Raw genomic sequence first — 25,046 nt, 5'->3', positions numbered from 1 at the left:
AGCTGGATTTATACCATATGTGAAAAGTTAATTCCAAGTATTTTACAGCAAAAGTAGGAAACTAAAATAGGTATCACCAAATCATTTTCTTGTTTTCTACAGTGAGAAACAGAGCGTATTGAGCAGACAGACAATATTATGTGGACTTCAGAGTAACAAAACATTCTAGAAACTTTACCTTTGTAAGACAGTCTTAATTCTATAATAGTTGTTTCTTTTGTCACACATTTTCAGTTTCACTTCAGACTTCAAAGTCACTCAATGGATTTACGTAAAAATCCCATTAATTACCAATTTTATAGGTTAAAATTGTAGATAACCCATTCCGGGTTTCTACATACAGAAAGAAAGAGAAGTCGCTCAGTCATGTCGGACTCTCTGCGACCCCATTGACTGTAGCCCACTAGGCTCCTCCGTCCATGGGATTTCCCAGGCAAGAGTACTGGAGTGGGTTGCCATTTCCTTCTCCTGGGGATCTTCCTGACCCAGGGATCAAACCCACATCTCCTGCATTGCAGACAGACGCTTTACCATCTGAGCCACTAGGGAAGTCAGCTCTACATATATAGAGTCCACATAATTTCTGTGGCGCTTAATATATTTAAGCTAAGCACTGTGTCACAGAGATGTGACTGTGTTTTGGTATGTGTGATATGTGTCTGGGTCTTTATGCATATAAAACATACCTACTGCCGTCCCTTTTGAAGGTTTTGTTGCCACTGTAGAAGGTGTGAGATAACAGGGAAAATAAATTATCCTATTAACATATTTTTTCTTCAACATTTTATTTATGGTGGTGATTCAAACTAGAATCTATGAAGGAATGAAATAGAGATCTTTCTAAACTGGAGAGGTAAAGCTAGACAGAGTAACTGGGAATCAAAGTTAAATTTCATGGTATGATGCACTCAACACACTGAAAGAAATCCAAAAAGGCATTCATCAATATGTTAATATAGAAGATGAGAACAAGAAAACAGACAAACAAAAATCAGCATCTTCTTGCTATGAAGCAGTAAGATATTGCTAAGAGACTGAGCACCAAAATGGTTCTTTACAAATTTCTTCCCTTTTATGGTACAAGTAATTTATTATATTCAAGCCTTTTAAAATGACGTGATACTCAAGATTCAAGCCTTCTTTGCGCCAAATTACATTTGCTGCTGCTTTTAAGAACAGGTTTAAAAGAAGTATTTATACATTATATAACAATAATCATATACAATCCACATATATAAAAAGGGTTGGTTTATTGTAGTTCAAATACATAAACTGAACATTCAAACATCTTAAAATTAAACTTTAGAAACAAAAAATTAACATTCAAATAGGAGTATAGTTTACAAGAAACATCCAAGAAAGGTAATCTGTTGTCTAATCCAGAATATTGATAAAGATCACTTAATGGTGAATAAAATGTGTTTAACCAGCAGTCCTAGTCTGGCCAACATGTTAGTTATGACTGTGGCTCCATACCTGAGAAGAAATTACTAAATAAATCTTCTCTTAGGCTAAACAACAAGACTTGGCCTATAATTCAAAGGGGATAATCAAAGCACATAAGTGAACAAATGAAACTAAAGTATTCTTTAGAGACAAGGTCAAAGTATGTCCATTATAATAATCTTAGCCTCTGGAAGATAAGAATTCAATTTTCAGTGTTTTTTTCTTTTACCCGCTTTAAAAAACAAAATCAAAACAAAACAAACCCTAACTTAGGCTTTTTTTTTTGGGAATCTGTGGTATTTGCATCTTGCAAGTTCAAACCACAAATGCTCTTACGTCTTGCATGTATTATAACACTGCTAGAAAGAACATCACCAAAAGTCACTGACTTCCACATCTCATAAAAGGATGATTTTTTAGCTTCAAGATTTTAGATTTACTAGAGACAGCCTATATTTGAGTATGTAAGTCAGTCATGCCATACAAAGAAAAGCATAAATATTTCCAAAGTGTTCTCTGTTCAGAAACTGTTCACGGATGCTTCTCCTTCTGCTCATCAGATGGTTCTGCAATAGTCTGACTAATGCACATACATGTAAAAACCTGAAAACTGGCTCATGCAAGCGTTTTGAATGAACAGACACCCTGTGGAAGAGTATTCCAAGTTATTTTGTTGATCGTCTTGTGGGCTCTGACGCTGTGGGAGGTGGGGGTGGACCCCGGCGATCCAGGTCATCCACATACGCCACAATCAGTTTACGCCTCTCCTCTGGCACACAGTCTAGTACTAGATACCGTTTGTCGTTCTGCAAAATTTTTTCTACGTCTTTCAGGTGCTGGTCAGATTCCTGGATTAGCTTTTTGGATCTGAAATAAGAAAAGAAGTCCAAGAATTACTTACTGCTGTTCATAGGTCTTTCAGAAATGAGCTGGAAATGTCCATCTAGTTCCTAATTGTGTTTCCATTTTTTTTTTTAAAGAAAAATTTCACTGCAGTGGTCACCTTTGTAAGTCGCCTCAGCAAAGACTCCAAGGAGTGAAAGGGCCTCAGAAGCTGAATTACCCTCCCACCCCTGCTGGTGGTCCCTCCAGATCAGGGCTGAGGGTGGGTGGGTAACCTTGCCCGTGCTGTACCTGTTCTGTGGATGAACAGAGGACTTCAGTCTGCGGGGCTGCCAATCCCAGCATCTTTCACAAGCTTTTTCACTTTCACATCTTTCACTAAATTAACTACAAAAATGTAGAAAGAAGTCTTACTTCACATCTAATTTAAAAGCCCAAGCTGATGCAAAACATTAAGGATCCTGACCAAAAAATCCAATGACAAAATCCTAAAAACCACACCCTCAGCACTATCTATCCTCCCGTGCATACCCTTCATTAAGATGTTTCAAATTTTTCTCTTAAAAGAAGAAAAGCTGGAGCATGAAACAAAAAATAGTTTCCTGCACACTGACTGCTAAGCAATATAAAACTGTTTTCCCGATGACAACCTGTTAGGGGGTGGGGAACTACTGGGTATGTTACAGCGAGATCTTGTTTTAAAGTGCTGATTTTATAGTTTTGAAGTTTTAATTTAAAAGTATCCAGCAAACTGCTTTCATCTGAGAAAAAATGCATTTGCTGAGTTTAAATAGGATGCGTTCAAGCTTTAGAATGAACACACTAAATATTTAGTCTTCAGAGGAGGCAAAGATAATTGACAGTGAAAGATTTTTTTTTTTTAAGTCTCTTCATGAAATACAACTTTTATATATTTGAAAATACTTCTGAAAAAGCAGTGAAGTAAAAACAAAAGAGTGTTTAAAAAACAGATGGGTGGGTAACACAAAATAAGAATTAACATCTGGGCCCTTTCTTAAAAAAAAAACAAAAAACAAAAAAACGGTAGATATGGGCTGTACTCAGCCTTTGAGAAAAGTGGGCTTCTTCTTAGTCCTAAAAATTAACAATGTCAACATGTGTGTGAATGCAAAGTATGCTTGGCCATCAGAGTAGGACTAGTAAAGACAATGACTGGCGATATGAAACATTTCATTGCACATACCTGTATGTTATAAATTTGGTCTCTTTCAAAAGCGTCCTGAAGTCAGCTTTGGCTGTGATATATTTGTCTCTGATGTATTCTTCAAACTCTCTTTGTTTTTTCTGCAAAAAGACAGTAAGATTAGGGGGAAAATTCCACTAATTCCAAAATTATTATCAATTATTTATTAAACTAATGACCGGTAAGTCACAACATAAAATAATTCAAAAGAAAAAAGTAGTAAGACACATTTCTGTTCATGCAACATTCATTAAAAGTAAAATCTGCAGCGTACATTTTAAAGGTAAAGAGCAAGAATAAGAAGCCATATATTAGTAGCAGCTAATATATGGTTTATGCTATAACCAGATATTGGGGGCTTGCTATGTGCTGCACTGTGCTGAGGCTTTTATAAAATATCTCCTTTACCCTTCATCACAACTTCACGTGGTAGACACTCTTAAGTTCAACTGAGCATTTAGCTCAGTAAGAGAGCTTAGTAAGGGACCAGCAAAGACACACAGAAACTCCGAGCTTTAAAAAGACATTATTAATTCTAAACAATTAGAAAAAGTTAAGAGACTGACTGCATGGATCTCTCAGTTATCTGTTTACCACTCTTTTCCAACCATGTATATTTTGTGGTTCATACATCTAAAATTTAATGGAGCAGGAGGGGGAAGAATATTAGATCATGGGCTTTTTAAACTCTAGACCTAGAGAAACCAACCAGGATGGGGAATGATGGGAAGAAGAAAAATAAAGGCCAAGGGACAAAATGGATGGGAATAAGCTACACTTTCCTTGACATCATTCACTAATAAAGAGCCCTGTGAGTTTTTTCCCTACACAGGAGTCAGAGTGCACCAGAAGAGGGCTTCCTCAAGGTTCACACAGCTGAGGGTCCCCTGCTCCAAAGTCTCTGGGACATTAAGAACTAGAGATCATGTTACATTTTGCTGCGAGCATGGTTGTAAGGGTTAAGCACTTGTGGTAGCCTAGCACCAACTGTCAGCCTGAATATATCTAGTGGGACCTGACTATACAATAAATTAAAACTACAGCTTCATTAAATCTCTTAGAAGATCCCAAAACACAGGTTTAAACCCAAGGATTAAAATTTTAAAGTTCCTCTTGTGTTGTCTTGCTAATATATCATACAAGAAAGAAAATATAAACTTAAAACTCAAGATTTATTTCTCATACATTTAAACATTATTCACTTAAAACCATCAACTTCATTTCAGTCAAGATACTAGTGTTGCTGATTAAGCACCCAATTAATATTTATAAACTGAAAGTAAATCTCAGACAAAATTATCTTACCCTGTCACTGGAGGAGAATTTAATGCACCGAGGATCTTCCTTAATGATTTTTTTTACTTCTTTCCATGTGGATGTTAAGGTAATCTTTGAAAGACAAGTGAATAAAAAAACAGAATTGACTTTTCTTGAGGGGTGATATTGCAGCACATGCATACATCATATCACACAATGATCTGCAATCTCTTGTTAGGCCCAAGTGTAATGGGACTAGTGACAGACAGGAAGGCAGCTTTAATGCAATTTCTTTTTGTTGGCTTGCCACAAGTTAGTTTCATGGCCATACTGTCAAGTCAAGGTGACCTATGACAATTAACTGCAAACCCTGTATCTCCATGGGCAATATCATAACTGCTGAAGAAACCACCACTGAAAAGAGATCAAAGAGGAAAAACCTGCAGAGGGCACAAACTGCCAATCAAGGGACCAAGGCCCCAAACTGAAAATGTAGCAAAAGGAGGGACCTGTTAAATCTACCATCAGTCAGGGAGCATCAATGATCACACACAGGTAAGAATATCTGGAATTACTCAGGGAGTAGGTATGAGCTTGAAAACAGTAAAATGAAGTAAGTTCTAAATAGTAAGAGTATCATTTCACTTAAACAAAAAAATCAGAGAAGAGCCATAAAACCCATGAACTTCAGTAATGGCTCTAAAGACAATGACATTAAAAATCATATCAATATTTTACTTATAGGAATTATTAACAAAGATTCATCCAGATTAAAGCAGAGAAGTAGAGGACTCTTACTGCAGAAGTTTCATCCAAAAGTTGCCTAAAGTGCTCCCTCTTCTTTTTGGTAAGTGCTTCAATGTGTTCATTAAAAAGCTTCTCTTTCTCCTCTCTTTCCAACAAGGATCCAGATTCCCAGCGGTGATCTTTCCGTAGAGTTCTCCGAGTATCAGACCAGGACACATCTGAAGAACGTACCTAAAAACAGAGAATGCTATCTATCACCCAAGACAGACTTATTTTTTTATATTTTGTCAATAAAAGACTCATTTATTTTATTTAGGAACAATACACTTAATAAAAGAAGCTCCTGATGATTCCATCTTAGCCAAGCAGTCACTGAAAATCTACTTCTTTAAAACCAGAAATCTCATCTCCCAGAGCTCATCTAAGCTATACAGTATGGGCTGAGAGGTGAGAAGGATGAAGAGAACTTATCTCCCATAAACCACGGTCCCTAAGAACTTTCAGTACCTAGGTACTTTACTGAAGATCTTACCAACTTCTAGTAGTAGAAATGGATATAAATAAGAGAGGAAATACACTGTCTTACAGCATAAGCAGCTCACCAGACCAAAAAAAAAAAAAAGATTTTTTAAGGTCAAATTGGGACTTAACTATATCCTGGAAGTGACACTTGCACATACAAGCAGGAATGAACATCATTAAGAAGATAAGAGAACAGACAACGTGATAGCTCTGGCTGGGTCAGCAACCAGCAGAAAGGCATGCTTCATGGATAGCAATGGCGTGACAAGTTAAGTCACACTGTTGCCAACACAAAGAAATACAGGATGCTGAAAAGACAAAGTAATAAAGAAGAAAAATATAAAAATATTTATTTACCCAAAAAACAAGTACCTAAAAACATGTCAAGTGAACACTGAGCTTGGCACTGGGAATACAAAATAAAAAAGAACTACCAGGAGTATCGAGGACCTTCACCCTCTTCAGCAACAGGGAGAGCGACAAGAATCAGATGTGCCTTTTACAAAGATTTCTGTGATTGCAATAAAGAGAATGAATCTGGGGGAAGCAGAGGCAGGGAGAGAAAACAGGAAATAACTGTAACTGTGCAGAAAACAGAAAAAAGGTCACTGAAAACAGAGCAGCAGAAGCAAGGGAAGAAATCAGAAGAAGCAACAGGAGTGATGAGAGGAGGCTAGTTAAAAGAAATAGTAGGAGAGACAGTGACAAGGAGGAAAAAGCAAGCAGAACAGCAGGGTGGCCCGAGAACATTCACTGTAGGGAACCCTACATACCTGAACAACCTGGGTAATACAGGAGGATTTAAGTCCCATACAAGTGTATGATGATTTAAGATGACTTCATCAAGGACAATTTTTTAAAAGCTCTGAGACTAAAAGATTATGAAATTTTACAAACACAAAACATCAAACTTCTGAAAATATTAAATAACTAGGTTTTCCTATTCTATTGGTGTTAATACCAAGTACTCAATTTTAAAATACTTTACAGGTAACTTACTAAATTACAACTCTCAGAGTAAATTTAAAGAATATTGAAATGTCCACTAATGAGGTAATATAAAAGATTTCTAACAGTACTTTACAGAAAAAAGCAAAACAGTAATATATACCATATCAGACAGAAGAGCCTTGAAATTCTGGATAGCTTCTTCTCGTTTGTGCTGTTCTCTCTCTCGATCTATTTCTTTTGTTTGTTCTGAACGAGCCTTCTGAACCTCTCTTTCTCGTTCTCGAAGGCTTGCCTCAATGCGGGCTTGCCTTTCAAGCTCTTTTTCTTTTTCTGAGTCTAAGTTCTGCAAAAGTGAAATTACCAACTCCATTAACATTGACCCCACAGAATAACTAGTCTGACAAATACAAGATTTCAAACCTAGTTTTTACCAAGAATATACCTAAATACTCGTTCCAAAATTAATCACTAAAGGTTCTATTAGGAATACCAACAAGAAAAATTCTAAACCCTGAAGAAGTAACAAATACCTTTGTAATGCAATTAACGATTTTACTATTCCATGGTTACCATAAAAGTAAACACAATGGGTTACCTTGGCTATTTTTTCAATGTACTGTTTGAAAAGGTCTTCTCTCATGGATGAACTATCCACCGCTTTGTAACGTGGATCACTTTCTACTTTGTCTTTTACTTTGCTCCATCGAGACTGACTGTCCAAGTGATGATTAGATAGTAGTTCAAAGAAATCCGATTTAATCTATATTTCAAAACAGGTGTAAGGTGGGAAGAAAACAATATGCCATGAGAAATTCTTCATAAAGATTTACAACTAGAACAAAGCTCACTGACCTTAAAGATAATAATTTGTTTAATGCATTTAAAGTGGAAAGTATCAGAATTGCTCTTTTATGAGAAAATAAAATTCAGGCTTACGAACAAACGGCAAAAAGAGTTCAACATCAAGATGGTAAGAATATTTTTAAAAGTAGATTAATACAACTGTTAAAACTAATAGAGGAATGTGGAAACAGCTGCACCCAAACACCAAGTCTTATCACAAATCTGAAACTTACTGTCAAAAGTGTAAAAACAAAAAATAAACTTTTATATTTTGCTTTAAAAAAGAGCAATGTTTTTACCTTTATATGTATAAGAAAACTATATAATTTCTATGGCCATAATTAGTCATTTCTAAAACAAACAAAAAAACAAACAAAAAAACCTATATTCAGATTTCTTGCACTTTTTAGCCGTTAAACATGTATGCCTTCACCAGAATATGTGTCAATGAAATTAATGTTCTTAACAAATGAAGTACCAAATTAGTAACATTATACTAAAGATATAATATCAATCATTTAGTCTCAACATATGTAATACTTAAAAAGCCTCTTCTAAATTGTACTTTTTATTTTTTAATACGAGAAGAAGAGAATAAACAAGCATTTGTTTCTATGCAGTTTGAGGATCCATTTTAAAATCCAATCTCATTTAGGTTATTGTGTATTGTTATCAGCGAAGACATCTGAGGTAGCTAAACAAATTTCAGCAGAGGATTCTGACCATGTCAAGATCCTCTCTTCCCCGTAGGGATTAAATATGCTGTCTCCCCATCTGACAAGGGAATGAGAAATTAGGAATGGAAACAGAATTTCCGTGGGGGCACAAAATACAATGAATCATTCCTTAGGTCTATTTCAACCCTCTCCATTCTCCCTGTAACTTCATTTCTCCTTAAAGAGGATTAAAAGGGAGGTGGATGTCCTTTTTGGAAAACACTTATAAGGTTGTAAGAAACAGAGCTTCTGTATTAGAGAACTTTCTAAAAGATAAGAACTATTCAGTGGATTTCTCCACTCACAGAACTGTGCTCTTGACTTTGTTTGGATTAATAAGAAATAACTCATAAACTCAGTATTTTTATATAGCAATAAAGGAACTACTTGATGTAATAGCAATGTAACAATTTTTCTGTTCATTCATCTACTTTGTATCTGACACAATGCACATTAAATTCCCAGAAGGCAAAATTTATGTTAATAAAATAGCTAAGCTGCATCAAATAAGAATCTTTCTAACCTATAAAATGTCAATTATCATTAGCAACAATTCAAGACCCTACTGTCCCTATTTCCCTCTCTTTTTCTAAAAATGAAAGCATCTTACCAACTAAGCTGTTTAGTTAAGGGAGAAATAGTCTCCTCAGTTAAATGTGTTGTAACAAAAATTGTTTAGCAGCTAATTTGAAAGAGAGGGAAGAGAGAAAAATGCCAACTTTACAAAAGGATTAACCCCATTATGTGCAACTTCAAATCTGCTGTTCCAAAAAATAAATTATTTGAAACACTAATAAAAATTGGTTAGAATAATAATAATAAAATTATTATCAAACAAACAAAAACTCGAGGGTAGCTACTTTGGTAAACAAAACCGTCCAGTAAAAGTTTTAGGGGCATTTTTTAAAATAAAACTACCCATGAAAGCTACATGAAAATGATGACTGCACTCTAGTTTGAAAAGTCCCAACTAAAGAGAAAGAATTTCACCAAAAGTCACTATCATTCATGATTCCAATGTATCAGTTTACTATTCAATCATATACAGTTAAAATGCAATTAAAAATTGTACTTCAGGACTTCGCTGGTGGTCCAGTGGTAAGGAATCCTCCTGCTAAAGCAAGGAACATGGGTTCAATCCCTGGCCTGGGGAGATTCCACATGACGTGGGGCAAGGAAGCCTGCAAGGAACAACGATCAATCCCATGTACTCTAGAGCCTTTGCTCTACAAGAGAAGCCACCACAACAAAAAGCCCACACGCCACAACTAGAGTAGCCCTCACTTGCTGAGTCTAGAGAAAGCCCGTGTGCAGCAATGAAGATCCAGCACAGCCAAAAGTAAATAAATACTAAAAAAAAAAATTTAATGTACTGCCAATATATGTCGTAAGAATATACAGTGGCTGGCTGATTCGTGTCAATGTATGACAAAACCCATTGAAATGTTGTGAAGTAATTGGCCTCCAACTAATAAAATAAAATTAAAAAAAAAAAAAAAGAATATACAGTGGCAGTCATGAAGAGATAAAACTTCATTAGCCAGATACTTCTCAAATTTGAATATAAAATATACATTTAAACCTCTATTTTCAAAATCTAGTTAGTAATTGACTTTTCACTCTTTAAATTGGCTAAGAAAAGTTTCACTTTAGTAATTTCCTGTTTTTCCCCCCACCAATGTAATAGTACAAGGCTAAACCTTTAGAGAATTCAAATTTTACAATCAAAAGAAAACAAAGCTGAATAATTAAGTTTATATAGATGTAGTGTCTATTCAATGTCTTATTTTAATTAACACCTTCTGGACACAACTCTCATTACTTTATAAGAAAAGAACCCCCCCCCCCAAAGTAATGTACCAGAGGCTAAAAGCACCACACAAGTGTAGTGAAGTGTTGCTTATTTGTGTCCCACTCTGTGCAAGCCCACGGCTGCAGCCTGCCAGGCTCCTCTGTTCATGGAATTCTCCAGGCAAGAATACTGGAGTGGGTAGTCATTCCCTTCTCCAGAAAATCTTCCCAACCCAGGGATTGAACCCGAGTCTCCTGCACAGCAGGCAGATTCTTTACCATCTGAGCCACCAGGGAGATGCCAATTCTTTTCCTCATCAGAGAATTACATTATCAGTAACTGAACAGCTGTCAGAACAAACTGACTGGCAGGCCACACAGCACAAAATTGCAAAGTCTATTCACTTGTTATAAAACAATACATAAAACAGCTACCGAAAAACATGTTTAGAAAAAGAACATCAGTTACAAATGCAAAAACATTTAATTTGTTTAAAACAATCATATGATAACATGTTTAGAAAAAGAACATCAGTTACAAATGCAAAAACATTTAATTTGTTTAAAACAATCATATGATATCAGTAAGTTCTTACTAAAAGTCAGTCGTAGCAAACAATTCATTGACATGATTCTAATGCAACAGACAAAATGCTTATGTAAAACTCAATCTTCCTCTGAGAAGCACAATCATTTACTCCCAAAAAAGTTAATAGTGAAATGATTCTGGAAAAATCTACCATGAAGCATAATAAATCACATAATCAGGAAATTTCAGTTATTTTTGAGAAAAGTTATTCCACCTAATACTGTTGTTATTTTTCAACTAAAGAGGCTTCTTTTCAAGAAGAGTGGTGTTACTCCCGTAACAACATTTCTTAATAGAATTTGAAATATTTTAACTCTCTGGAATAAGAGGCAAATTTAAATGTCAAGAATAATAAAGCTTCAGAGGTTCTTTTTCTCCATTCAAAAGCACACAGGGTCGCTGAGGAGAGCGGCTGCATGTTTTGATGGTTCACGCACCACCGGTGCCACCTCCCTGCCAGTCTGCCTCCCCAGTGGTGTGCACCTCTTCACTCATGACACCGCTACCAAATGACATTTGGAATTCATTAATCTTTAATAGCTGACCTTTAATTCTGATAAGCAACAATTCATATGTAAGATATGTTTACTAAAAGATTAGAAAGTCGCCAAAATGCTATCTTTTAGATGGCAAAAAATATAAAGAAGCTTTTTGAAAAATGTAAACGTTACTGCCTATGAAGAACCTTGAAATGTTAGCAGGCAAGCACCAGTGAACAGCCTAAAAACCAGTTCTGGATTTAATGGGCATCTTAGAATTAACAAAATATAAAGAAAATCTATGCAGCTTAGTGACACTACTAAATGCGCATTATGGAAAGGGTCACACACACACATATAGACAACTGTAAAAGCTAGACAGTGAATACGGATCTTGTTACTGGGTGGGCCAAAAAGTCTATTTGGGTTTGTCCATATATATGATGTTACAGAAAAACCAGATGAACCTTTCAGCCAACTTAATATTTAAGCCCATGAATGAGATTAGAAACAGCACCAGATTAGTACCTTCCCATTCATACTCCCATCAATCACACCACTGGAACTAAACCTTCTTACCTTCTCACCTCTCGTCTTCGAATCTTCTTTCTCTTTCTTCCTTGCAGCTGCCACAAATTCATTAAACAAGGCTTCTCGATCTTTCATCTTTTCAATTGCTTTAAATCTTGAATCTTTAGCATGCTTGGCTGCAAATTCACTAAATGTAGCTCTGTAACAAAATGGCAAGTGTGCTAACTTTGGTAGAGCTATTTCTACTTGAAGAAAGGCACAGATGGTATCATCCTCCCATTAAGAGTATGTGCCAACAAGACAATGAGTCCCAACATCTACCAACAGAAAGGAGTAAAAGGGCTAAAGACTAAAACTGTGGTTAGAGATCTGTATTACTATCAGCATGATGTTAGGAGGACAGACATCTAAGAGCAAAAAATCTGTGTATTTCAAGAAACTTCAGAGTTCATTTAGTTCCACTCTAAGATGAGACTGACTAACTCTTCCTGAATTAGCTCTCCCTCCAAAAGCAACTATAAAACCAGACAAAATATATGAGGCAACTGATTTCAAGCACTGGACAACAGGTAGAGTAAGACTGAAGTAAGAAGCCCCATGGCCCTCTGCCTCAGGACAATTTCCCAAAATGCAAACAGCTAGAGTCCAAAAAGAGTACAGCGATCCCCATGAGCTAGAAGCAGCAAAGATCAGAGTTGGGGGTGCTAAAAAAAAAAAACTGGCAGAGGAAGAAGCTATAGAAAGAAGGTACCCCAGAAAAATACCATTTAGAAATTCCCCATGAATAAGTAGACAGCCAAGACCAAGCTATAAAACAGCAGAAAAACTATTCCCTGTACCAAACTGCTACATGCTTAAGAGCAAAAAAGAGACACTAGACACTGAGAAGCGCTGGAAAAGGAACAATAGGAGGACAACAAAATCCACAAAAGATCCACAGGGAGACAAAGCTGGAAGTTTGGCAAAAACAATTTCCACTTTCTGAGATCCACAGTAGCAGCATAAAATCAAACCTAAAATTAAAGTGATCAGCCTGTAATTGAACTGCCTGCTCAAACAAGAATCCACACTCTTGAGAGGAAGATAACAGTCTCTACCTATTATTCCACAATTTTCAATATTCAATTAAAAATCACAACACATACAAAGAAACATGTGATCCACGGGGGTGGGGGGTGGAAACCTTAAGCAATAGAAAGTAACCCAAAATACCCAGATGTTGTTTGAGGTATAGACAAATGTTTTAAACTACTATAATTATATTGGAAGGATTAAATAAAAATATGTTCAAAGGATTTAAACCATGATCTTAATGGATGAACAGCTAGGTAGCTTCAGTAGAGATATGGAAAATCAAGTCTATGAAGGACAATGAAGCTAAGTATTAAAGAAGTTTCTCCATGAATAAAAGAAGCATTTCTAAAGCTTTCATATAGTTGGATATATTTCAATATCTGAAGCTTTTCACCTTATTGTAATAGTAAGAATTCAAATACTCCCATGTTTAGCTTATTTTTAGAGGTGAAAAATAAAACTTACTTTTCGCTTGAAAAACCATCCTCAATGCAAAACTAAAACACTTTATCTCATGTATTAAAGATTAAGTCCAATAAATCTATTTTCTTTCCATGATAAATTAGGTACCCTACTTTATAATTTTAAGAGAAAGTATTACTATGATTAAAGAACTTCTTAAAAATGTAAAATCAATGAACAAGTGAGAACTCAATTATTTAATACATATTTCTATTATTTAAAACAGGTTTAAAAAAAAGGTAGCAAATTTTTTTTTATCAGGACTAAAATTTTAGCATTAGATTCCATAGAGATGTTTTCATATGACTCATCTTTTAACTCCAAAAATGCTTTGCAAAGAATTTATCATAGTATTTTGCTACATACTTTATAATACACACGGTATAAAAGTTCTTTACTGAAAAGAGTGAGGTGGATAGTTTTTGGTGATAATGGATGAGAAAGAGTATAATGACTTGAACTTAACCATAGGAAGTACACCCAAAATTTCCAACAAAAAAGAAATAAGACATAGAAGAAACAGTCACTAAGTTAGGTAATTCTTCCCAGTCATTCTTTCCCTTGGAATAAACTCCAGTGCTTTAGAGTTCTGTGCTTATGGTCTTTTCCCAATTCAGAGAAAGTCTATGGATGGTATTTTCTCAACTTTAAGAAGTTTTTCCTCTTTGTTTCCTACTTACTAAAATGGGTCCTAATCTCTATGCCAGTGTCAAATGCATCAATTTAGCAACACAGCCCAATGCCCCAAGTGCTAAGACTTCCAGTTCTGTGCCTGACGGCTTTACTTTCTGATATAACCTGCAAAGTAAAAATTACTCCAACAATTTTATCTGCCCCAAAAGAATATTAGTAGGGTACTGTGATACAGTAAGATTTAACTTTTCAAATCTACAACAGAGAAATCTCATTGGAGTCTCAATTATTCCCAGATCCATAAAGGGTTTTTATGAATATATTTTGCTGAATCATTTGGAAGTAACCTGTAGACATCATGAGATTCCATCAATAAATATTTCAGCATGCATCTCCTGAGAGTAAATCCTTTTTCTACCATAATTACAATATCCAAGAAATTACTAATCTCTAATCTCATGTAATACCAATTCAAATACCTTCCAAAGAGTACTTTATAACAGAATCACAACTACACAGACCCATGAATTTTTAATCTTTTGATTAAGAAAAACGCCCAAGATCTCCTGGAGAGTCTGAAACTCTATTACCCTTAAACAGTACCATTAAACCCAGAGATTCCATGATTCTACCCCATAGTTTCAGAAATTCTCCATATTCTGGGATATTCATAGCAATTTAAAATACTGGAATCTAGCAGAAATTCCACATTCACTCAGTGAAGTGACCTAATGTGTATAAATCTTACTTTCCTTATTTGTAAAATAGGTAGGATATGAGCACCTAAATCTTATTGGCTGCTTTGAAGACTGAATGTGGTAATACACACATACATATGCATGTTACTTTAACTGCATATATGTGAAAGGTCATATATCTAAAATATCCAATAATTGATGATATTATTATAATCCTAAGCATGTACATTTAAAATATCTCCTTTTCTTCAGCCATTACATATATTCAATATATATTAGCAATCAACTGGAAGTGTCAAACAATCATCAACACACTTAGAAATTTTTAAAACGAAAGATCCTACATTACTTCAATTCAATCAAAATAATGTTCCTCCTCTGCAATTTATTATGTGTAAATCTTTAAGAAGAAAAGAGATTTGTAATCATTTACCAGTTTCAGAGAAAGAAACTTATTCTCAAAGAGAAGTTTTTTAAAACAAGGTACCTTCTTGAAAACCAGTGCCTCAGGAACCAGTAACAGGAATCCTCCAAAGAAAATGTATTAAGAAAGAAGATTCTTGGAAAGCCAGAAATCAATAATCAAACAAGAAGCTTTTCATGTCCCCAAATCCAAAAGATATATATATATATTTTAACTGATCTAGGAGAAAATACATACATGCTTTGATATTTGACAGTAATAAACCATATACCTCGGATTAAATTTTGCTTCCTCCATCATTTTTTTGAAATCTTCCTTGGCTTGCATTATTTTGTTTTTCTTTTCCCTCCGTTCTTCCTCTGCCCTGGTCTTTACATACTGATCAAATACCTATTACAAAAAAAACACAAATTGATATCAGTCTTTCATATTGGTACTCTAAATACCAAACTAGAGAATCTATGAAAAAAAAAATGCTATGTCAATATCTGTCCCAAAAGTATGTTAATTATAGGCAGGAGAAGTATGTTAATTATAGGCAACTCAATTATACGCCAATGATCTATAGCAAATCTCAACTTTGAAGTAAGGACACAGTACAGCTATAACAAAGATTTTGAAAAAGCAGTTTAATCACTAGATCCTCCTTGCCAACTTTATGTATCTGGGGCACTCTTGAAACTCAGTAAAAGGCAAAGAGTGATTTTAGAAAGCAAGGGTTAGCAAATCACAATCTGTTGGCTGAATCTGGCCTGACTGACTGTTCCTATACAGCCCAAGAATAGTTCTGATATTTTTAAAGGTGGGGGAAAAACAGAAAACTTAATTACACATAAAATTAAATGAAATTCAAATTTCAGTGTCCGCTCATTCCTTTACATAAATCTACAGGTGTTCTCACATTACAACAGCAGAGTTACACAATCATGACAGAGACCACATAGCCCACAAAACCTAAAATATTTATTATCTAATCCTTTATGTTAAAATTTTGTTGACCCTTCCTCTAAAAGGCAAAACCGTCTCTGGACTGGGAGAACATAAATTAGGAATAAGGCGTACTAGATTGAGAAAACATAACGTGTTATCAAGACACAGTCCTTATCCAGGATCTCACCAGCCTAAAAATGACCTGCTCTAGAGGATCTCAATAAACCAGCTGAAATTGTCCCACAGCAAGTGAGTTTTCAACCTCAGCATTGACCAGACCATGTTCAGAAGCATCCCTGGCTGCCAGATGCCAGCATCACTCCCTCACTGGGGCAAACTACAATGTCCTCCAGTGTAAAAAAAACCCTGGTTGAGAACCACTGTTCTACAGTAAAGCCAACAATCATAAGAGCCCACCCAGATGCTAAGAGAGCCCAAAGAGCATTTTAGTACCTTGTTCTTAACCATTAGCAGTCAGGGTCTACAAAGACATCTAAGCAAACTCTCCAACATGAAAGTCCCCAGGTTGTGGCAGGGAAAGACAGATGGTAAAATAATTTTAGATGAGAGTTTTGAGTGCTACTGAGAGTAATGAAGGCAAAGACGTTAATCAGAAGGCATCTGGGCAAGTATCTGAAGGTAAATGATTTAGTAAGTTATGCAAACACCTGGGGGAAGAACACTCCAGGAAGAGGGACTAGTTAAGTACCAGAATATTCCAGTACTGGCCAAGGTATATCAGTGTCAGTGTAGCTAGAATAAATGAACAAAAGAGTCTTGAGAAGTATGCAGAGATGAGTATACAGAGAATCTTATAGGCCATGAAAATTTTTTTCTAACTAAAGTAGTAAGCAGTGCCAATTTTTCAAGCAACAGAATACTGCCTTAATTTGTCATTTAAATTTTAAGATTAGTCTGGCTGCTGTGTGGAAAAAGAACTTGACTACAGAGGACAGAAAGAGGCAAGGAGTTCAATTAGGCGCCACAATCACAGAGTATTCTGAATTAGGGTTTAGTGAGGGAAATGGTAAATAAGAGGTTGGATTTAGAAAAGGTTTTGGAAGTAGACTGTGCTGATAAGACTTGAAATGCACAGTGGGGAAAGTAAAAAATCAAGGCTAATTTACAGGTTCTGATAGGGCCATCAACTGAGTAAAAATGAGACCATCACACATGAAGAGTTTAAAATAAAAAAGATTATTGTGCATGAAATACAGGTGCAAATACATATGGAAAGTCATGTCTTCCTATTACGAGTCTCAAATACATTTCTGACACAGTGTAAACGTCCTCTTTTCATAAAACGTCTATAGTCAGAACTAAATTATTCCAACCATTAAATTACAAATATGGAAGATGGACACTACTACCAAATGAAACTGTTTACCTCAACAGCACTGTAGCAAGTGGTTCAACATACTCAACGTTTTACACAGATCAGTGTCAGGGTGGTCCAGGTAATTCAGAAACTATAAAAAGTATTACAGTGTGCAATATTTCAGAGGAAGCATTCACTGAGATATATGTTACTGAATCACAATGGGAATAAACAGCAGCTCGGTAATAAGGCAACTCTAGTTCTTCTAGTTCAGCAGAGACCTGAAGCGTCCATTAAGTTTATTATGAAAAGACATCCTAACAGTTGCCACTGAAGAGATGTGTGTGTAGAGGGTGTGAGATAAAAACCTGCTGCTGCTGCTAAGTCACTTCAGTCTTGTCTATCTACAACACAGATACATATATATATGCATATGCTGACACACCACAGTTGGGAAGGGTCAAATGTCAAACACTGGAACTATCAGTTGGGAAGAATTGTAGGCAAGTTTTATTCCTTTCTCCTCTTCTGTATATATATATCTGCAAGATAGATATTGCTATCTTGCTACCTTAAATTTGCATCATTTGCCCAATAAAAATTAATAAATGTACATGAGTTCATTTTGAAACCTTGGTATAACATCAGTATATATGAAATATAAGGACAAAATGTTCATGAGGCAAAAGCCATGTCCATAATGGCAAAAATATCCAAGTATTTCTGAGGCAGAAATGGTGACACAGAGGGTCACTATGGTATGAAACGGTTCAATTTAAAAGTTATGCTGGCAAGGGATATACATTTCTTACTGCTATTTTCATTTTACCTGTTTTCTCTCTTTAGGATTGAGCAATAAGTACCGAGGATCAAAAACTATCTTGTGCAACTCCTTCTCCCATGTTGAAAAAGCAGACACCTTTAAAATAAAAAAATGTATTGCCTCATAAATTAAGTTGGCTCTAAAAACTGAAAGGTCATATAATTTTGCTTGAAATCTATGGGACGTCTACTTAAAAAGGACACATAATAAAAACCATACTGCAGTTTCCATCACTAATAAATGACAAGCAGTGGGAGGCTAGGCAAAAGCAAATTTCCACACTAATTGGCTCTGAACATTTCTATATTATATAGAAATAACATACTTAATTACTCATTAAAATAACCACTACTGTGTGACATTTTAAAAATCAGTACATCAGAAAAAGCCTTGAAGATCTGCATTTTGATTTCCCAAGCTTGCTCTAATCTTGTGAACAATATTGTGGTATAAAGTTGAACAATTTTACTTACTCAAATGAATCTGTGAATATAATCAAAAGGTTGAAATCCCTTCTCAATTAAGCTTCATTAATAGTAATATCATAAAGTACCAGTACTCCTTTAACCAAAAGCCATTCTGTAGATATTAAAAGAATCACATTTACCTTACCTATCCCGAGTAGTCCGCCATTCTGTAATGTTAATACTCGTCATATTACTCACCAAAATTTAATGACCCAATAAATGTTAAATGTTATTTGTACTTAAAAGGATAATAAAATGGCATTTAGTAAAAACATAATATAATTAGCCAAGAAAAACGCTATCTGAAAAAGAGCACAGTGATTTGACAGGCTTCCCTTATCCCGCCCCCACGACATGAGCACTAACCTTAGATTTGACCTTTTAGCAAGACATATTTATATTACTTATACAAAACAGAAATATCTCCCCCAAAGATTGTTTTCTGACCCCTCTCTCTAGCAGCATGTCCTTGAACTGCTTCATTCGGGCCTCCAGAGGGACAATGGCCCTTTCTCGGGCAGCTTTAATTTCAGCTTCCATGGCAGCTTCTTTCTCTGAATCAATGTCTTTATTATCGTCTCTCCTATAAAAAAGAAAATACAGGCATCAACTGACAAAATATTAATAAATAATCTTACTAAAATCTTAAAATCACTGGAAAATTCAAGACTCACTACTGAGCAGAATATTTTTGGCAAAAACAAATTATACTGAGCTTTTCAAATCAACTCTAAGGGATAAGCAACTTTTATTATAATAATAAAGTTACAATGAGCTTCTAATGATGTTACAGTGGCTACATTGTTAGGAAAGAAAAATACCTTTAATATGCTGTCTCTCCCTGATACTACTTGATACACAAAATAAACGACCTTACTTAAAAACAAAACTTATCCAATATTGCAATAAAACTCTATGTGTTAGAATCAAACAGCACAGAATATAATTTTTAGTTCTTGAAACGATATAGGAAAAACAGTATTTTCCAAAATGCTTTTACATTATAAATGCATACGATTTTTAATCTAATAAAAATTGGTAAAAGTCTTACTAATCTCAAATATTTATTTTGAAAATAAAATATCTGCAAATTTGGCCAAGTGGATATGTGAGATATATACCTTACCTACCTGACATTTTTTTTACTCACTTTCTGGGTGATAAGTTGAGATTTAAGTTGAAGGACGGGTCCCAGAGAGCAACATAGGCCCCGGAGTAGTTAGGTGGAATTAGAACTGTTCATCAATGACTAAACTACTTCTTGTTTCTCCAAAAATGCACCCCAGGGCTAAGGACAACCCTGCTGCTGTACAGTACTCAGGAGAGTTTGTGAACATGAAATTAAGTCACCTCTCAAACATCTGCCCTATGAAGAAGGCCCATTCATGTGAATAATCAAAAAAGTAATTCAGTAACACTCAGGTGTGTTTAAGCAGATCTTCCATCTTAAATTTGATCTGCTTTGTATACAAATAAAATTGGTTCATATTTCCTGCATAAACTTAAGGGAATTAAGAAAACAGAACATTAGGAAATTCAAAATCATGCTATATAGGCAAATGAAGGTAGCCCAGGAGATTTAAATGGAACTAAGGCTAGCCCACAGATATGGTGAGAGGTATTTAGCAATTTAGGGAATGAATCAAAAATAGAAGATATAATCCGTGACCTGCAGGAACTTAGCGAGATAGTCTGTGACCTAAGATATGCACAAAACAAACAGGTAAAAGCAATTTGCCAAACAATATACCCTCTTATAATAATTTATTTAAGAACTATTTATATAAAGAGTTAAAAGACAAGAAATACAACTAATGAAAACAAATAACCTTTACAGAATTATACTAAATGAAAATGTCACAATACAAACTATCACTATCTATCTCAATAAAAGAAATAAAAGAAAAACTAAGCCAGGAAAAATAGGCTTTTAGCTTTGTACCTAAATAGAGAAGCTCGGGCAATCCACATAAAGGACTTCTTTGACATTCTCCTGATAAAAGCAGTTAAAAACCTTACAGAGTTGTCTATAAGAACAAACAATTAAAAACAACCTAAAAGTTTAACATTGTAGGAACATCCAAAATCACGGTACATAAACAGAATGAATACAGTCATTTATAATATTAAGAAAACAAATTCTTATTCTAGATTTTTAAAAGAAGACAAATTCAGTTGATTACAACTAATAAAAAATACATTTGGTCAAGAACTAAAAAGTCTACTGTAAAAATTCAAACAGCTGCTGTTACTGTGGTCAATTATGAGTCACACTTTAATATCTTAATTTCTTTAACACTGTTGCCAATAAAGTAACTTTTTAAAAAAAGAAACACCCTTAACAGGGGTTGTCTTACTGATTTCTTTGCCATAATTTGGCTGCATTCAATCTGTCCTCAGATAAGGACTATGATAAACCAATCCATAATAACGTCTTCAAACTTTCCTTCTTGCTGCTAAATAATGGTCCCATGCCTCCCCCACTCATATACAAACACCTTCTATCCCACCCATTCACCCCCCCATAATTAGTAACATTCATATTTTACTGAACACTGGTCAAACTAAGGCTTCCATTTATACCACTCTCCTTCTCTCAGAGCACTTTCTAATAATAATAAGCTCAGAGGTTCCCTCTTCAACAAGTAATGACCATCGATACAAGGACTAAGTGAAGAGACAAGTATATAAAAAGAGAGAGAAGTCTGGGTCTACATTTATCAGATTTCTGGAACAGTATCTGTTGAAGTCTACATTAGGAAGGAAACTTTTTTTATAAAATTCAGGTGTAATGAATCTCTGAAAACAATTTATCATAATAATGTCATTTGGCTTCATAATACATATTTAAATAACCAAAACTCTTCCACATCTAGAAACCGAAGGGACACCATTTCTACATCCTAAAGCAAGGCTTAGTAATAGGCCTAAAGAGAGCAATCATGACTTCTGCCTCCTAACACACACATTACATGTCCTAATCATGAACTGACTGCAGCCTAATCATCTTTTAAAAGGTAAAACTCTACCTAAATTACATAAACTATAAGTATTACTTACTTCCGTTTTTTGGCTTTAACAGGTTCATCTTCATTCATTTCTTCCATTAATTCTTGTTCTTCTTTAACTATAAGGAAATTTAATTTAACTGTCAGAATAAAAATAAGCAAGCAACAATTTAAATATTTAGGTATGAATCCTTCTGCTAACCACTACTGGAACGCTTGTGTCAGCAGTATTTTTTAAAGCTGCAACTTAGAGCTCACTCACTTGCACTCATAGAGAACTGCCACTTTTGGATGGACAGCATTGTCGGGGTTGGGTGCCCTGGCAAAAAAAATTTCAAAAATTATGAACAGTTATATGTACATGTTACACAATCTTTTCTTTAATAAAATTACTCAACTATTTATATATCTATAACACTTCTTTATAAAACATTAAATAAATCATGATAATTCTACAACTCCTCTATTAATCTTCCCTTTAAATTTGATTCATTCTGAAATTTTTATTAACATAAAATTTATCAATAAATGAATATTGTATTCATTTATCAAATAAGTGAATATTTATCAAATAAAGAATAAAGCCCTTATACCTTTTGCACCAGGTAGACCAAGTTCCAATAATTTGGAAATCACAAGCAAGCAGAAAATGTTAGTACCATGTGTATATATATAATCTATGAAGATTTCTCAATTATTATAAATGATATATCAGGATTTGTTTCAACTAAAGTATTAAATGAATCCTTTATCATGCTTTTATATTACATAAAGGGTTTTTTAAAAAACACAATCCTATCAATACCACGGCAAATTATCAATAAAAAATGCAATAAAAATTAAATACAAATATTTATATTTATTATATATCTTATATATTGAAAGACTGTCTGAGGGTAAGGTGAGTTAAAAGATTATCTCTTAAGAAGGTGCAGGCATCTCTCTAGTCCCAGGAATAAGGTTTACTTCCCCAAATTTCATCAAGTTTAAAACACTGCAGTTTTAGTTAACCAAATTTTAATAAACAATATTTTAAAAATACTCTGTACAGCTTGATTATTTCAAAATATGTAACATTAATCACAAAAGGTGCTAAAAGGCTCACCGAGGAGCATTGCAATACTCTTAGTAAGAATGAAGCAAGCATCAGCAGTACAACATATCCTGGACTAACTGACAACCTTGAAAAGAACAAGATGTTTTTAAAATACATATAATAAATATTTACAAACCATAATTTTATCCAAATTCTCTATTTTTTAATTATCTGAAGTTAATCTAGGAGAGCAGTCTACTTTCCATTTCTCAAATATTCCTTTCCTTATATTCCTTGAAAACAGACATTTCTAAACTGCCTACTATTTTCCATAAAAATATTAAAAGCATATTAAAATCAGAGGACAAACGCTAACTTAAGACTTACTCAGTTTCTTCACCTCTTCCATCCCTTTTTTATGTGGGGGCTCCTGAATAATTTTGTCAACATCTGCCCTTCCAATCAGATCATCGGGCCGGTCCCACATAGAAAGACGGGTGGTAGGATTATAAAAGAAGACCCTCTCATCACCAGTCCAAACAACACACCTAGGAATAGTCAAACATTTTCTTATGTTATGGAACATATTTTATAGTTAGGCCTTTTAATGCCATCCAATCAAAAGGGGAGGTGGTAGTGGTGGGGAAGGACACATTCACATTATTATTACTTACAGGGAGCCAAATATGATTTTCAGAAAAGGAGAGGTGACTGGCTATGGGTTAAGTAAAACAGCAACTCAACATACTAATAGAAAACTAGGAAAAGCAAAACATTCATGATCAGAATTTAGAGTGCTCAGGAACATGTCTGGCACACTCAATGTTAACCTATCACAAAAGATGAGCCTAACAGCAAATAATAATGCTATTAAACAGTTCTATAGCTAAAGAACACACCACAGCATCTGACCTATTACATAATACTATTTCTTACCAAACCAGACAGACTACAAACTCAAATGCAATTATTTATGAAGCTTTTAATAATTGACTATATCAAGTATCTAAAAATAAAAGCACCTATTGAGCTATGGCACTGTAACCCAGTACAACCCACTGTTCCTATTAATTACAACTAGAAACTCAGCAACAATAAGGAAAGAAACAAGTACCAAAGAACTCTCTAAGGTTTAAAAAAAAACAAAACACAGATATGGAGTCAAAATTTAGAGAAGCAAGGGTATAAATTTCTCCTCCCTCAAACCTCTGCTGAGGCCCCTGGCTGCACAGTAATAGTAGCACAGGCAGCTAAAACTTCTCTTAGTTTTTCTCTGATTTCTCTTAAGCAGGTCTTTATGACGAGATAATCAAAGTTAACCAACAGCTGCCAAGCTCAAGGTGACCTGGATGTTAAAATTAATCAGACAAAGTCTCTATTGTTGAAATAATCAAACACTTTACAGCAGCAATTATAATTACACTTAATGAGATAAAGAAAAACAAAACAAAGATAAGCCAAAACTTGAAAGAAGACAGGTTCTCAGCAGAGAAACTGCTAAAAAAGAAAACAAAAAAAAGAATAGTGTTTCAGGAACCTATGGGACTATATCAAAATGCCTGACGGACATGTCTGGGCAGAAAAAAATCTAAAGACAAAATGGCCCAAAGATATCTCCAAATTTGGTAGACAGTATAAATACTAAGGAAGTTCAGTGAACCCCAAACAGGATAAACTTCTAGAAAATCATTTTTAGACACAACATAAACAGATGGAAGTCGGATATAAAGAAAAATCCTCGAGAGCAGCTAACAAAAAGTACAGCAGAAAACAAATAGGGAAACTAGTTCAGGGACTGTGGATTTCCTACCAGAAACCAGAGAGGCAAAAATACATTAAAACAACATCATTAAAGTCCAGGAAACAAGGAAATGCCAACCTAGAATCCCATATAGAGCAAACACATCCTTCAAGAATAAAGGAAAAGAAGATATTCTCAATGAAGGGAAACCAAGAGGTTTCATTTCTATCAGAATTGTCCTGTAAGAAAGTTTTTCAGGCTGAAAGGAAGTGATACCTAAAAAAATACCAAATAAACAAACAAAAAAGCACCTGGATCCTTAGTAATGAAGGGAAAAAAACAGAAATGGTAAATATCAAAGATTTTTTCCTCTTAAGTTCTTCAAAATATGTATGAAAAATTATGAACAACACATGTTGGGGTTTTCAATGCATGTAATAGTAATACATATGACAACTGTAACATAAAGGTCAGTAGGTACAAGGTTAAAAAAGAACCTATATGATAACAAGG

At 34.7% G+C, this 25,046-nt stretch overlaps 1 protein-coding gene across 14 annotated transcripts in view; it reads right to left on the bottom strand.

Moving 5' to 3' along the window:
• Positions 1-1,231: 1,231 nt before the first annotated feature.
• The window catches only part of TCERG1 (transcription elongation regulator 1), a 52,385-nt gene continuing 28,570 nt past the window's right edge, over positions 1,232-25,046 (bottom strand). For 8 of the 14 annotated variants that reach the window (XM_065918840.1, XM_065918842.1, XM_065918844.1 and 5 more), the window contains 14 exons: positions 23,180-23,340; positions 22,019-22,075; positions 21,809-21,875; positions 20,691-20,741; positions 19,196-19,331; positions 18,288-18,377; positions 15,482-15,600; positions 11,968-12,118; positions 7,566-7,730; positions 7,131-7,313; positions 5,549-5,728; positions 4,799-4,882; positions 3,494-3,594; positions 1,232-2,313 (listed from right to left, as the gene is read on the bottom strand). In XM_065918840.1, the coding sequence (XP_065774912.1) occupies positions 2,112-2,313; positions 3,494-3,594; positions 4,799-4,882; positions 5,549-5,728; positions 7,131-7,313; positions 7,566-7,730; positions 11,968-12,118; positions 15,482-15,600; positions 18,288-18,377; positions 19,196-19,331; positions 20,691-20,741; positions 21,809-21,875; positions 22,019-22,075; positions 23,180-23,340 (1,747 nt within the window). In that variant the 3' untranslated portion in view covers positions 1,232-2,111. Of the gene's footprint in view, positions 2,314-2,580; positions 2,677-3,493; positions 3,595-4,798; positions 4,883-5,548; positions 5,729-7,130; positions 7,314-7,565; positions 7,731-11,967; positions 12,119-15,481; positions 15,601-18,287; positions 18,378-19,195; positions 19,332-20,690; positions 20,742-21,808; positions 21,876-22,018; positions 22,076-23,179; positions 23,341-25,046 lie in introns of all 14 variants that reach the window. The other 6 variants (XM_065918841.1, XM_065918845.1, XM_065918848.1 and 3 more) reach the window with 2 other exon arrangements.

Source organism: Muntiacus reevesi, chromosome 1, assembly GCF_963930625.1.
Source record: "Muntiacus reevesi chromosome 1, mMunRee1.1, whole genome shotgun sequence".
Classification (NCBI taxonomy): Eukaryota; Metazoa; Chordata; class Mammalia; order Artiodactyla; family Cervidae; genus Muntiacus; species Muntiacus reevesi.
The sequence above is the reverse complement of the archived record's forward strand: the minus strand, read 5'-3'. Positions and strand labels throughout refer to the sequence as shown.